This window comes from Planococcus citri, chromosome 3, assembly GCF_950023065.1.
Source record: "Planococcus citri chromosome 3, ihPlaCitr1.1, whole genome shotgun sequence".
NCBI lineage: Eukaryota > Metazoa > Arthropoda > Insecta > Hemiptera > Pseudococcidae > Planococcus > Planococcus citri.
In genome coordinates this window covers 56,132,378-56,147,070 of record NC_088679.1, presented here as the reverse complement: position 1 = coordinate 56,147,070, position 14,693 = coordinate 56,132,378, and the positions used below count along the sequence as shown (strand labels likewise).

Sequence of the window (14,693 nt, the reverse complement as noted above, 5' to 3'; positions counted from 1 at the left end):
ACAATATTAATTCAATATTTTATGAAGAAACGCGGAATTAATTAGAAAATGATAATCCTCGTCAATATATTATCTCTCAAGTCAGACCATTTGATTTATCAAATCATCAAACATATTAAAATTTATCAATCGAATCTCTAAATTAGAATGAATCCACGACCACAGATGCAAACTTAGCATAGCAGTTCTTGGAATTTTGTCGACATGAACGTAATTTAATAACACATACTCGAATGTAGTTTTCAAGAACAAACAAAAGAAAAAAATGTGTCGTGTTTTGAACCTACTAATTTTATTAGCATGTAGCGTGAACCTGATTCGCGCCGAATTCGATCTCGGAGACCTATTTGGCGGAATTACGAAAATCACCGAAGAGAATTACGATTTGCCAGCAACCATCGTGCCGACTTTTTACGAGCTATCTATTAAAGTAGATTTCCAGGATGTTATATTATACGAAGGCGAAGTATCGATCAACTTCAAAGTGAAATCGAAAACCAATCAGGTAACGTTGAATAGTCATGGGTTGAATATTACGTCTATTTCCATCCTCAACGATGTCAGCAAACTACGCTTGCATAATCATACCATTTTGGAAACGACTCAAATGCTGGTCATCAATACGAAACCAACCCTTACCGAAGATCGCGTCTATACGGTTCGTATCTCTTATAGAAATACCCTGAAGGAAGGAGATAGCGGATTTTTCCTAAAATCGTTCATGATCGAAAACGAAACTCAGTAAGTTTCCTGACTTTAAAAAGTTGGCTTTATTATTCGTATTAATAAGTACATACATGCACATGACGATGTAGGTAACATCGTCAATTCTCGAATCAAAGTAGTAGGAAGGAAACCAAAACTATTGGTAGGTAGAAGTCACGTTTCAGAAGCAAAAAAAATGACTATAAATTATAAACGGAGTTTTATTTTTTACTCCGGATTAAATATTTACAAATGATCGTAAGAAATTGATTTTTAAAATTTTCAAACAAAGTTAATATATTTTGGTCGTTGATGAAGATGATTATATGTATTATACCCCCTCAGCCCACACAGATAACACGTGTTTAAATTCTCTTTATCTTGCTCTTTAAAAAGATAATAATTTCAATTTCAACGATTAAATTCTCAGACCAAAAAAAAAAATATCCAAAGAATTTCACCATCAAAGAAAGTTGGTAATCGAAATGTTTTGAAATAAGACTATTGAATGAGGCAAAGCTCGAAAATGTATTTTTCTTATATTTTACCATTCAGTATGGGGCAGAATCAGACAACGTGGATTTAGTCTCAAAATTTTCACTGGTCACAGATGCACTAAAAAATCAGATTTGGATTTACTTTATTATTTTAGTATGCAGGACTACGTAAACAACGACCTCGAGATAAAAATTCTTGATGATGAGGAGGGGGTGCAATCGAACAGAGGCCCGGTATCAGAAATCAATCAGTAATTCCTTCGAAAAATGGCAGTATTGAAAAAAAAACAGCTGATAATGTGCTCAGTTGGAAAATGAACATTCATAATTTCAAAATAACCCCATGAAAACATTTTTCCAGGTGGATAGCTACGACACAATTTGAACCAATTTTTGCCAGAAATGTGTTTCCATGTTTCGACGAACCACATTTCACATCTCCGTTCATCCTGCACATCGCAAGGCGAGAAGAACAAGATACTTTATGCAATCTTCCATTAATCCGAACCGAAACTGAGTAAGCTTACGCTAGCCATGACCCTTGTCCCTAAAATCATACCTTAAACTGGCCACTAATAAAAAAAAACCTGCTCCATTACAGTCCGGAGAACAACAACATCACGTGGGATACCTTCGGCACTCAAAAATCAATTCCAACTTACGCCTTGACGTTTATGATATCGAATTTCGATTTACTTCAATTGACTGAAAAACAAAAACTAAGATCGGAAGCAAAACGCGTACCAATGGCTTCGGACGCCGAAAAAACTCTGTCAAAAAAAATGAAGAGTACTATAAATTGCATCAGACAGTTCACTCAGATTGAAATGAAAGAAGATCAGAACAATTACGAAATTTACATGGTTCCTAGTAACGCTGAATTCGTATTAGATGACTGGGAGCTGAAATTATTCGGGTAAGTGTATTTTTTTCCTGATGATAAAATTATTTAATTCGTCAGCAGGCCTAGTCAATTTTTTTTCACAAATAATAACGTCGATGCTTCCAGCACTACCGCGTTTTATTATCCGAAAAAAGACCCTTTACGAAACAAAGAACCTATGGCTTTGAATATGGCACGACAATATGCCAGAAAATTGATCACCGAATATCTGGGGCACGTAAAATGGGAATATGCCTGGTGGAACGAGGCTCTCATTGCATACACGGCGCACCGAGTAGCAACCGAAGTAAGTTGACTGGAAAATTTGGAAATTCGAAGGGGGCTTAAAAACTTTGCATGATTCAAAATAAAAATCGAGTTCATTTCGGTAGGTTGAATCGAGTTATAAATTATCCGAATATTATTTAATCAACACGTATCAAAAATCGTTGATGGCCGACGTGTACAGCTATCGAACCGCATCCACGAATAATAAACCATCGGTTATTATGGAAAATTACGATAACTTGGCTGTTCATAGAGGTAGGAAGAGATGCTTATTTACCTATTTATAACCCTACGCTATTTTTTCACAAGTCAATGTCAAATGACAAGTTTAGTTATCAATTTTTACGAAACATATTTTTCCAGGCGTTGGTATCTTGACCATGTTAGAACACACAGTCTCGCCTTCAGTTTTTCAAAAAGCATTCCACCAATATCTTCGCATGTGGTATCTACAACCTACTTTCTCATTTTATACATAATTTGTATATTTATCATTTACCAAACACACTCCATTAATGGATTTTTTTTTTTAATTTTAAATTTTAGCAACAGTAACATATCGATGACACCATACGTATTATACGACGTAATAGACAAAGATATCCAACGTACACGTAATAATTATCCGGTAGGCATTTCGTACTTTATGAAGTTGTGGACCGAATCGAGCGAATATCCTTTAATTTTGATGAACACCACACACGGAGATGTAGAAATCAGACAAGTAAGCAATCACTTTGAAAATATAACTACAGAAATGTACTCTTTAATATCCATGAATTTGACAAAAAAATAACATTCTTCAGGAAATATACGGTTCCGATGAAAATGCTAAGGTATTAGAATGGATAGTACCGTTGACATATACCACCAAAAAATACAAAGACTTTTACGAAACGTCTCCCAAAGTATGGTTATTCCCTCGTCAAGAAGTAAGATTGGGTAACATATTGGAAAATGGTGACTGGATTTTATGCAATATACAGTCAACTGGTAAGCTGATTACATTCATTATTCATTCTCATAGACAGCGACACACCAAAAGGGAAAGTCTAACCCCCCCCCCCCCCCACTTCCCCAAAAGAAAAAATTAGGCGAAAGGTTGGGAATTTTTGGGAAAAATTGGGTGAGTAGAAAAAAGTTGGGAAATTCAGGAAAGTTGGAAAGAAATCGTGTAAGCAGGGAAAATAAAAGAATTGCCATAAACCATGAAGTTTATATCACAAATTTTCAAAAGTATTCGCCCTTGCTTCGCTCAGTTCGGATCATTTTCTTTTTCTTTATTCACCAGTTGGAAAGTGGAAAAATTGACTTCTCACTTCAAAAAAAAATGTTCTTTTAATTTGAGCCCCCCCCCCCCAAAAAAAATCTTTCTAATGCATTCCAGTCAAAATCGCTAGAAAAAACTAACTTCTGCTGAAATGTCAAAAAAATTACCTATTTTTCGCCGAACATTCAGGAATTAAAAATTGATTATTTTTGCCAAAATTTGGTTGTTTTTGAAAATGAAATAAGTAGTATGTCCTGAAAAAAATAAATAATTGTGAATTTTCAAGGGCTTTTGCCCTAGCCTCGTCCGGGTTCCATTCATATTTTTCGAAATATCCATCATTTCCTGAAAACTTAAAATGCTCAAGTCATAAAACCAACTTTTGGCATCAAGATTCAAGCGAATGATGTTTTACGCTCCGAATTATCAATTTTTACAGCTTTCGCTCGGAAGTCGAACTAGATCATTTTCCTTTTCTATTCTCTGACCAAAGTCGAAAGGTTGAAAAATTGACTTTTTGTCATCAAAAAAAAATTTGTGCCATTTTTGAAAAAAATATGTATTAATTTTTGAACGTTTTTGCCCTTGTTTTGCTCGGGCGTAATTTCCATTTTCAAAAATATTATAATTTCCTGAAAACAATTGTAAAAATTTTTAAATGTTGAAGATATGAAAATCAACTTTTACTTTTCGAATCATCAATATTTTTCAAAGCTTTTGCTCTCACTTCGCTCGGGCAGGTTTCAATTTGTACTGTGCAATTTTCCAAAAAATTTCAAGAATGAAAAATTGACTTCAGAAATTCAAGAAACATAACCAAATCAATACTCTACATTCTACAAGCATGGTTCCGGTGAAAAAAAGCGCAAAATAACGAGAAAAATTGCAACATTTTATTCAAATTCATCAAAAAGCATAACATTTTGGCCAGGGTTGTGCCGTAGAATACACCATGTAGAATACATGGGCATTCTACGCGTAAAATAGCGCGTGTAGAATAGCCTGAAACAAATGTAGAATGCGTAGAATGCGTAGAATGCGTAGAATACGACGTAGAATAAACATGCAGATTATTTTTATTTTTTCAAAATACTTATACTTTTTTCATTTTTTACATCATTTTTCATTTATTTTAATGCTGGTATGTAAAAAAATGAAATGGTAATAGTAAGGTTAAAAAAACAAAATAAGAGGAACAATAAGCTAAAAAAAAAACGAAATAGTAACAGTAAGGTAAAGAACAAGAACAAAATAGTAACCAGCAACGTATTTCAAATCACCTGCTTTTCCTGTAGTTTTTATAATTTTGAAATTAAGCTCACCTAACACAGCTTCATTCGGCTTCGGCATTATGATTACTAGTCTTATCACTTTTTCTGTTCAGTTCATACCTAAGTCTACTTATTGATTTCTTTTCTCAAATCAAATTCTTAATTGTTATAATCAATTTGTATAATTCAAAAGAAGAAAACCCAAATTCATATTTCAAATTTCATTTCCTGAACAAAAAAGTTGAACTTTCATTTTTCAAAAGTGCATTTTTGGTAAATAAACAATTTTTTTGGCTTTCAAATGGGTGATTTTGTTGCATTCTACGCATTCTACACCGTATTCTACGCATTCTACGCGCATTCTACGCATTCTACGCATTTTACGCATTCTACATCAAATTTTACGTATTCTACACCAAAATGTAGAATAGCCTATTCTACGCGTAGATGCCCAACCCTGATATTTTGGCGTTGAAACTTCTTGCATTGAAAATGATTTGTTTGTACCTAACAAATTGAAAATTTTCTGAAACTTTTGATTTCGCTTCGTTCTCGAATTTTCTTTCGAAAGCCAAAAAGCTGAAAAAAAAACGAAAAAAGTTACGAATTTTTTCTTTTGGATTTCAATACTAACTTTGCAATAGAACAATTCATTTTTTTGTCGGGTATAAAAGCATCGTTTTTGAACATTGAAAATTATTCAACATTTTTGTTTTCAACTGCTCCTTGCAAAATTTGCTCGAAACACATCTGGGTAATTAGCATGAAAAATACAGGAGAGAAGGGGGGAGGTCTACGATAAAATTTGAGAAAACTTCGATCACACCCTCTCCCTCCCACGACACATCATTTCGTCACGCCTCTGCTCATAAAGAAAAAAGTACTATTTCCTCAAGCTTTGAGGAAAGCAAAAAATGCAAAAATGGTCTTGAAGCCAATCTTATCTTCCATATTTTGAGAGAAAGGGAAGGCATAAGGGGAATTTCAATTGTATTAGGTTTTTGATCGATTCTAAAATAAAAATCACACACGTGTAGCAAAATAGAAAATAGATAGGTAAGAAAGTACATACTTAATTATGTACCTATTTCAAGGCATTCGTACAAAAATACCTAACTATTTAGGCAAATTGAAAACGAGATTAAAAAATTAAATTCAAAGGCCTCGCAGAAGAAGGGGAAAATATGAAGTGTAAAAATAGGCTCAAAGACAAGATCCCATGTAAAATGTTCCATCTTTACTTGCTCGTTCTCATACACAGGTTATTATCGAGTAAATTACGACCAGAGCAACTGGAAAGCACTAATTCAACAATTGTATTCGAACCACGAAGAAATCGACATCATCAGTAGATCTCAATTAGTAGACGACATTCTTCATCTGGCTATCGATGAAAGAGTAGATTTCCATTTGGCTCTCACCCTGACGAATTACTTGAAAAATGAAAACAGCCTGTTACCGTGGTTATCGGCGATAAATGTTTTCAAAAATTTAATTTTGACTTATGACCAAACTTCTGCCAGCATCGCACTGAGAGTAAGTTTTATAGCTCTTGGTAGCATTGGTGATCAGGACTAAACATTTGCTCATTTTGAAGAGTATTTTATTCAAAAACTAATCTTTACAGAGTTACATTTTGGAATTGTTTCAAAATATTTACCACACTATTGGATTTTACGGCAGTAGAAGGGATTCTTACGAAGTAAAAATCAGTCGACCAGAATTCGTGTATCTGGCTTGCAATCTGAAATTAAATGACTGCGTGGATAAGGCTTTGGTTGAATTCAATAATAAGAAGCATGATTTGTCGAAGTAAGAACTCTGTCAGAGCCATTTTATCTCCGAATCAAAATATAGCTTTCATTTAAAATTCATCGGTTTGTTACAGAATTAGCATCGATGTAAGAGAAGCTGTATTTTGCACCGTTGCCAAATATTACAATCAAACGGAATTATGGACTTATTTGTGGAACATGTACGAATCTCCGATTTACGATTACGAAAAATCCCTCATCATCCGATCATTTAAATGCTTCGAAGAAACAAAAATACTCAAAACGTAAGTACCTCTACATATTTTCTGGTTCGAGAAATTTGAAGGGACCAAAATCTGTCAAAATCTGCCAATCAACGATCATTTCATTTTTCAGGATTTTGTATAAAATAAACGATCAAAATGAGAATGTTTTATCGGACAAACACAAACAAGAAGCTTACAAATCGGTTTTCTTGAGTAAAGGCGGTACCCGAGCTTGTTTGCAATACCTGGAAGAAATTCTATCGGAGAGCAACGCGTATGTATTTTTGAATCATTTCGCAGTCAAATCAAGTCAATTTCTAACTTTACGATCAAATTTTCAGAGTATATTCCATCAACACTGTAGCCACGATCGATTACATAATTTCCAACATGGTAATCGGCAATCACGAACAACTGAAACTGGTTAGTATCCTCAAAATACTCTTCAGGTTTTTAAGAAAATTTACAATAAAGCTACATATTCGATGAAATATTTCAGATTCATAATTTACTCGCGCAAATGAACGATTTAAACCAAACCGATTACCAAGGTTTAGTGCACGCTTTAAAGAGTAAATACCGCGAATCTAAAGAATCGTTGTCATTCATCGAGAACGTTGTTCGCGGAATTAATTCGGCCATTAACAGCATTAATCCTTCTAATCCACCTTTGAAAAAAAGTCAATCATTCAAGGAAAAGGCCGAGTCATATGTCAGAAGAGAAACCGATCGATTTTCGTACAAGAAAGTGGCCAAAGCTGTTTTCTACGATTATCTCGGGCCGAGGGTATTTGGCAAATACTTCCAATATATTTCGCTGCTGAACTTTTTGGATACATCGATACCTTACGAAAGACTAGTCATTAATTTGCTTAAAAAAGTTCACGTTCCGGATTTCTTACATAGAAAAACTCCGCAGACGGAACCTCCAATGCAGTATGACGAATCTTCGTAAGATGAATTATTGTTGAAAAACTTCGAATACCAAATAAATTATCGATAAGACTGTACAAATTTCATTTTCGTCTTTTGGAACAAGTTTGTGTACGAATTAGCTTTTTTTCTAGTTCTTGTTGATCGCATTTATTTTCACATTAATGTGAAATAACAATGTACAAATTAATACATCAATTCAATCGATATAATTTTATATTTCAATTTCATTTTTAAGGAATTTATCATATTTTATATTATGAAAAATAAAAATAAAATTTTGATTAAAAAAAAAATGTTTACCTATAATGGCGTCAAGATATAGTAGAACAAATTTTTTTTAGGGTAGGTAATAGGTATGTACCTTTACCTATTGAGTTACGAAAAAAAAGTCAAGTTCAACACATTTTCTACTCCTACAGCCTTTGCAAAAAAACATGGAGTATATTCTTGCAAAAATTCAAGTTGCGAAAAAATCGAATGATGCATAATTGTGACACAATTCAATGATGGTACAAAAAACAGTTCGAGTATATATTTTTACTATCTTTATTTTAAAGGCATCAAAGAGTAAAGGAATTCAATTTTGATTTAAATTCTCACTGACACTTTTGAATTAGTGAATTCATTAAGTACATCCCTGACCCCACAGAATTTTCATCGAATCTTCCCATTCCCAGAAATTGAAGTCCCTAAAAAAATACACCTACGCCTGCCATGCATGAGAATTGTTCAGTCAGCAATCCCTTTGATCATATTGAAAAATCGAATCGTCCATCACAGACCGATTATTAGACGTTCTGAAAATTGTACCAAAATATGCTTTTGAAACTGGATTAAATAATTTGTTTCCTTAAAATTCAAAATAAGCCCTTCGATTGAAAAATACACACCTACAATCAATGCAAATGAAAAAGTTTAAAGTTGAAAAATATTTGAAATTTGTTAGAAGTTGTTGGACATGTTTTAAAAAAACACCGATCAAATAATTTCATTGATAAAAGATACGAATTACCTATTTGAGAATAGGTAAGTAGGTTTTTTTTTCAAATTTGCATTATTTGTCGACGAATGAGTCAAATCATAAACTCAAAAGACTGAATAACTTTTGATATTTTTTCATCATATGCGAATAAATTAGAACATTTTTTCCAAGCTTAGGATGGAATTCATCCAGGGTCCGAGTTTTTTTGAGGCCCATTTAGAGCCAACAAATTAAACCCAATTATCTACCACAACAACAAGGCTTCTTTTACTTTCCTTGCATTTTTTCCTCCAGTGCTCAGATTTCCTGTGCACGGCCCTGCTTTCTACATAGTTATTATGAACTAAATTAGCCACGAACAACTGAACGACAACGAGTGATAACATCACTCATGTGCCTATACCTAAAAAAAAGAATCTTTCAGAAAATACTTAAAACTACAGCAACAAGAATACATAGCTCGAATGCTCAATACAAATCTAAGGAAATTTACATCTGCCCGTTCAGTAGGTAGGTATAGGTTTATTTGTAAAACTGTTACCTACCTATTGAAAGAAATATTTTTCAACTTTCGTTCAGGTATATAGAGAGCCATAAATTTGACTTGCTGATATGAATTTTTCTCACCAACACACTACCCGTAAAAGGGAAAAAAACAATCGAAACAGATAAAATTGTGAAAAAATCTTCGAACACTGCATAATAGGTACCGGATGTTTCTCCGAGTAAACCGCATTTCAAACGATGGACTTTGCTATCTTGAAAAAGATAAAACAATAGAAGAATATTTAGAAGGAAATCACTAACGCATTGTCAAGTGGGCGATGTATAGCATCCCTTATCTCAAGATTTGCACGTGCAGGTGCAGGTAGCTGGTTCCAAACGAGTATAGGTACGATGATGTCATTGTTTTGAGCCGTACTATGGGGGAGGTACCTAAATTTTCTATACCTGCTGCCCACATAAAAGCTAATGGAACTGGTTGCAAATTGCTATTTTCATTTTATGCCTTCGACTAACAAGTTCGCCGAGTCATTCGTGATTTTAAAATTTTTCCAGTAAAGTGTTGTAGCTCATCTTTTTGCAGTATTCGTATATAATTTTTGGCGTTAATTTTTTTTTCAAATCAATGTTCGTTTGTTTTTTTGTTTTTTAATTCTCGTATTCATTTAAATACGTAGACTCTTATAATTTTTCCGTCAATTTTTTTTCAATTTACTGTGCGTTTGTTTTTTGTTCTTCAATTTTTTGAACTCATAGAATTTTTCTTCGTAAAACTGAACGTTTGTTTTTTTCTTATTTCTCACGTGATCTCATATCCAGTATTCAGAATGGTAAATAATCGATTTTCAATGCAATTTTTTTCGTACATATGTTTTTATTTTCGTTTTACTTATTTCCCAATTTTTCAATGCAATATTTTACTCGTAGGTGTTTTTATGCATTTTCATTTTACACATGTACTTACCTGTTTCGTTTGTGTTTTTTTTTTTTCAATTCAATTTTTCGCAGGATTCCGAATCATTTTTTGTACAATTTTTTGATACTTTTTACCTACTTTTTGGATGTCAGAGGACGGTTTTTATTTGATTTTAGCCCAATAATATTATGAAATGATTTAAAAATTTGAAATTACCTATTTATTCGACTTTTCACCCCACTCAAGGGTAAGAGGTCTCAAATTTACAACAAGTCAATTTAACCCTATTTGATCATCAATATCATAAAAAATTAAATTTTTCAAAACTAGAAAAAAAAATCCGAAACGACACATCCTATTACGTAGGTACGTGAAAAGCTAATCAAAGGGAGTTTCATATTCTTCTCATTTTTTCAGAAATTGCTCATCAAAAGCAGATTTCTGCAGTATCATTGTTTCAGTTATTTTTTATCATTTTTTACCTAATTCTACTTGTAGAATTTCCCTAGCCTTCCCCCATATCATATTTTGGATGCAAATTTGGTTCGTAAAAAAAATCAAGAATAAATAAATTGCAAACGTTTGACTAGAAATTATCCCGAGATTTATTGCATATTGCATACTCAATTTCGAGCATGAATTTTCACTTGAGTTTTTTGAACGAAATTCAAAAATAAATACTCGTATGTGCCTACTTTGAATTAGGTGAGTCGTACTCTCGCTCCCAAGTAAAATAGGTAAAATCATGAAATGTTGTGGTCCCCAGGTTGGAAAAACTATGATTGATTATTTTGTTATGAGAGAGATGTATCATATGTACATCTACTTTTAATTTTTTTCATAGTTTTTGTACCACTCACGAACGACAATGTTCGCTGAAATTTGGTTTTGCAAGATGGGCTCTCATGAAAGTGACTTGGGGACATGTCAAGTGTATGATTTTTTTCGATGCCACTTATACATACGTAGAACAATTGCATCATTCTATTATATTTTGAATGCAATTTTTGTGCAGTTAAACTCCATTTGTATCAAATTTATAAATTATTGTTTTTTCATAATTTTCATTTGAAAATAAGATAGCGTCATTTTGAAAAGCCTACAACTTCCTCTTACATGATCTACAAAGCTAAAACTCATGTTTGAATACGTATAAATCTTCTTTTTTCCGCACTCTCATCAAAATAATATCGACCCATTTCAAAAAATGTACATACCCATACAATACATCTATTATATAAATTGAAGTTTTTTTTTTGTTCTTACAGCCAGGTAATCTCCCGATTAGAAGGCCCTCACTGCGCAGAAAATGCAAAAATACCAGTAAAATGGTAAGTACATAGGTATACCTACACAGCAAAATCCATTCGATTTTTTTTCTCGTACAATGTACTTTTCATAAATTTACAACATGTTAACGATCGTTTTCAAATTTTAAGGCACGCAATCTATTGAAATTGGATAATGATATATCCAATAAAGCGGTCTCCCTGGCAGCTTCAATGAAAAAGCTTCGCGAATCTCGACAGATCCTCCTACAATACCTCAAAGTAACGATGAAGCAAGAGAATAAGTTGCGAGAGCGAACTGAAGAGATGAAAATCGCCAAGGATAATCTAGAAGAAATTGCCGATGGAATACGATCTCACCAAAAACAATTCGATGACAAAGATGAAGTGATGCTCAATGTGGCAGCAACGATGGCATCGGATGAAGCTTCGATAGCTGGAAGGCAAATCGTTCACATCCAAAGAGAGCTAGACCTGATGGTAACTTGATTTTTCCTATTTCTCTTGCTTCAATTAGAAACTTTTTATTTTTAATTAACTAATTATTAATATTATTATTTTATTCGGATACAGTCGCCAATTGTGAAGGAAACTCGAGAAGACCCACGTGGTAGGATTCGGTGTTACGATCAGGTACTCATACCCACCATAACCATCAACCGGATGAGTCACTCCAGTCTTCCAACAACAACAGAGGATACAAATTGCATGATTTGTTTGCGGAGAGAGGCGGACTGCACTATTGTTGACTGCGGGCATAAATGCATGTGCCAAGAATGCAAGTCGGAGTACTTGGCCGGGTTTGAAAATTGTCCGATCTGCCGTGCTGAGATCACCGACATAATTGTACCGGCGCCTATTTGAATAGGTAAGCATCGGTTATCAACTTTGAAAAACATCTGTGCCAGTTACAAAAATAATTAATACATTGTTGAATCATTTTCACAACTAATAATCATTCTGTCAATCTGTTTGCAGGACTCAGGACTTTCGGGCGAATCGACAAATCACGGTGTTTTATCAGCTAGCCCATCCAGTGAAGGTTGAAAAAAATACAACAAGGTATCCTTAAGTTTTGGCGAAAATTGCGCATAGGTATCAAAATTAGGGTGAAATTTGTTTCACAAATTTTTCAACTACTTTTTCGTCATTTTCTATATTTTTTTTTCGTACGTACAGTGTTAATATTTCTCATGATTTTATTAGAGTGATTTTTACTGGTGTTTCAACTTCAAAATCGATTTTTCTTTTTTTTTCTTATCAATTTTGTAAGGTGTGCTGTTTTTTATAATGTTTCAAACTATTTTTTTTTTGCATTTTTTAAATTGTTTGAGTATACTTTTTAAGGATATTTTTATATCATTTTAAATATTATGTTTTTTAAAAAAAATTATTATCGCGGTGTTTTTTCAATCTAGTTGTGCTGTTTTATAATATTTTTACTCGACTCGAGAAGTTATATTTTTAAATGTTTTTTTGTTGTAATTTTTAATTTTTAGGATAGTTTTTAGGACTTTTTTTACCCTATTTTACACAATTTTTTCAATTTAAAAATTGTTCAAATGAATTCACATCGTAATTCAATTATTATATTGATGAACATTCAAAATAAAAAACGTTAATGTTTTTACTTGTGTCTTGATCATTTCAAAACCGTTATCCATCTGGTATTTAATAATAATCAATTGAGATTCTTAAACTGGTAAAATTCGTCATTCCAAGTAGGTAAGTACAACTTAATCTTTCTGTACTCTGAAAAATCGTTTTTTTGGTTCGTTCATTTTTTTTCTTGTTTTAGTATAAAAATTTATCAAGTTTTATTTTTGGTTTTAAAAAATCTACAAATTGATCAAATGCCATCTAAATTAAAAATGTTAGCAATGGAGCAAAAATCCTTAACTTACAAATATGAAAGAATTAAACAACAATTGAAGAAGGTAAGTATTTCATTTTAAAAAATGACGTAAAAATGATTGAAATTAAACAGGGTGCATCAAAAATTTGAAATCCACCCCAACGTATAGAACTTGAAAAAATCATAAAGATGTAAAATGAAAACCTTATACCAAGACAATTCTCAAAAACATCGATTCAGCATCAAATTTAATTAGACACATGCTTTGAATCCAACCTTAGACCAATAAAGTAAAAGTACACAAATCCCCTGTTCAAGCATCGGAGAACAGTGGGGCGACAGAAATGTATGTCTACTCCCCTACTCAAGAACTCGACGTCAGTGATGTTCTTTTCGATCCTCCGGACCACGGATCCGACTCGTCCTCTCCAGTCGAAATTGACGTAATAATGGAGGCCAAACGAGCAATTGACCTCGCCATCGCAAACTACCGAAACGGAGAAATACCGAAAAGCGCCCTCGCCGCTGACGTCCTCGCAGCGATAAGAAAGTAAGAACTTTACAAAAGGTGATCAAATGATCGACAACGTTGAAAGAAATACAGGCATTTATTCGCGATTTCATTATTTTACATTTTTTTCAGGTTACCAGAGAGATGGCAGGAGAGGGTTCCATTTCCGATCTAAAAAACAAAATACTATAGTAACTCAATACGAAGCGGACTGCACGATTGTTGAATGCAGGCATCTATGCATGTGTCAAGAGTGCAAATCGGAGTAGGTATCCTACTTGGCAGAGTAAGAAAAATGCCCAATTTGCCGTGCTGAGATCACCGACATAATTGTACCAGCGCCTATTTGAATATTAGGTAAGCATCGATTTTCAAATTTGAAAAATATCTGTGCCAGTTAGAAAATACCTAACTATTATTTATTTTTGTTGATTCATTTTCACAACTAATATTCTGCCATTCTTTCAGGACACAGGACTTTCCAGGGTACATATCATAGTATTTCATCAGATACCTATTCAGTGAAGATTTTTAAAAATGCATCACGAAGTTTTAGCGAAAATTGTACATACCTATCAAAATTGTGCTAAAGTAATTTATCTCGTCAATATTAAAACAATTTAGGTAGGATCAAATTTTTATTTTAATGATTTTTTTCTCATTTTCTCTATTTTTTCTTATGTACATACGTACATGTACAATGTAAATATTTGTTTTTTTTCTCTTCAATTTTGTATGTGTGCAGTTTTAATAATTTTAATGTTTT

The 14,693-nt window shown here is 33.1% G+C and overlaps 2 protein-coding genes and 1 long non-coding RNA gene across 3 annotated transcripts in view; 2 read left to right on the top strand and 1 right to left on the bottom strand.

Annotated features, from left to right (window-relative positions):
- LOC135841165 (uncharacterized) overlaps positions 1–14,693 on the bottom strand; it is a 210,082-nt gene that overhangs the window by 158,203 nt on the left and 37,186 nt on the right. The gene's annotated exons all lie outside the window — the stretch shown is intronic.
- Positions 153–8,163, top strand: LOC135841018 (aminopeptidase N-like). The gene is made up of 14 exons (XM_065357797.1): positions 153–741; positions 1,564–1,719; positions 1,804–2,118; positions 2,212–2,392; positions 2,478–2,628; positions 2,737–2,818; positions 2,920–3,097; positions 3,180–3,366; positions 6,176–6,450; positions 6,542–6,726; positions 6,803–6,973; positions 7,065–7,208; positions 7,276–7,357; positions 7,434–8,163. The coding sequence occupies exons 1-14, from the start codon at positions 266–268 to the stop codon at positions 7,887–7,889; spliced, it is 3,039 nt and encodes a 1,012-aa protein (XP_065213869.1). The 5' UTR covers positions 153–265; the 3' UTR covers positions 7,890–8,163.
- Positions 9,851–13,218, top strand: LOC135841021 (E3 ubiquitin-protein ligase LRSAM1-like). Its single transcript, XM_065357800.1, has 5 exons — positions 9,851–10,186; positions 11,541–11,603; positions 11,712–12,041; positions 12,135–12,429; positions 12,540–13,218. The coding sequence occupies exons 1-4, from the start codon at positions 10,184–10,186 to the stop codon at positions 12,423–12,425; spliced, it is 687 nt and encodes a 228-aa protein (XP_065213872.1). The 5' UTR covers positions 9,851–10,183; the 3' UTR covers positions 12,426–12,429; positions 12,540–13,218.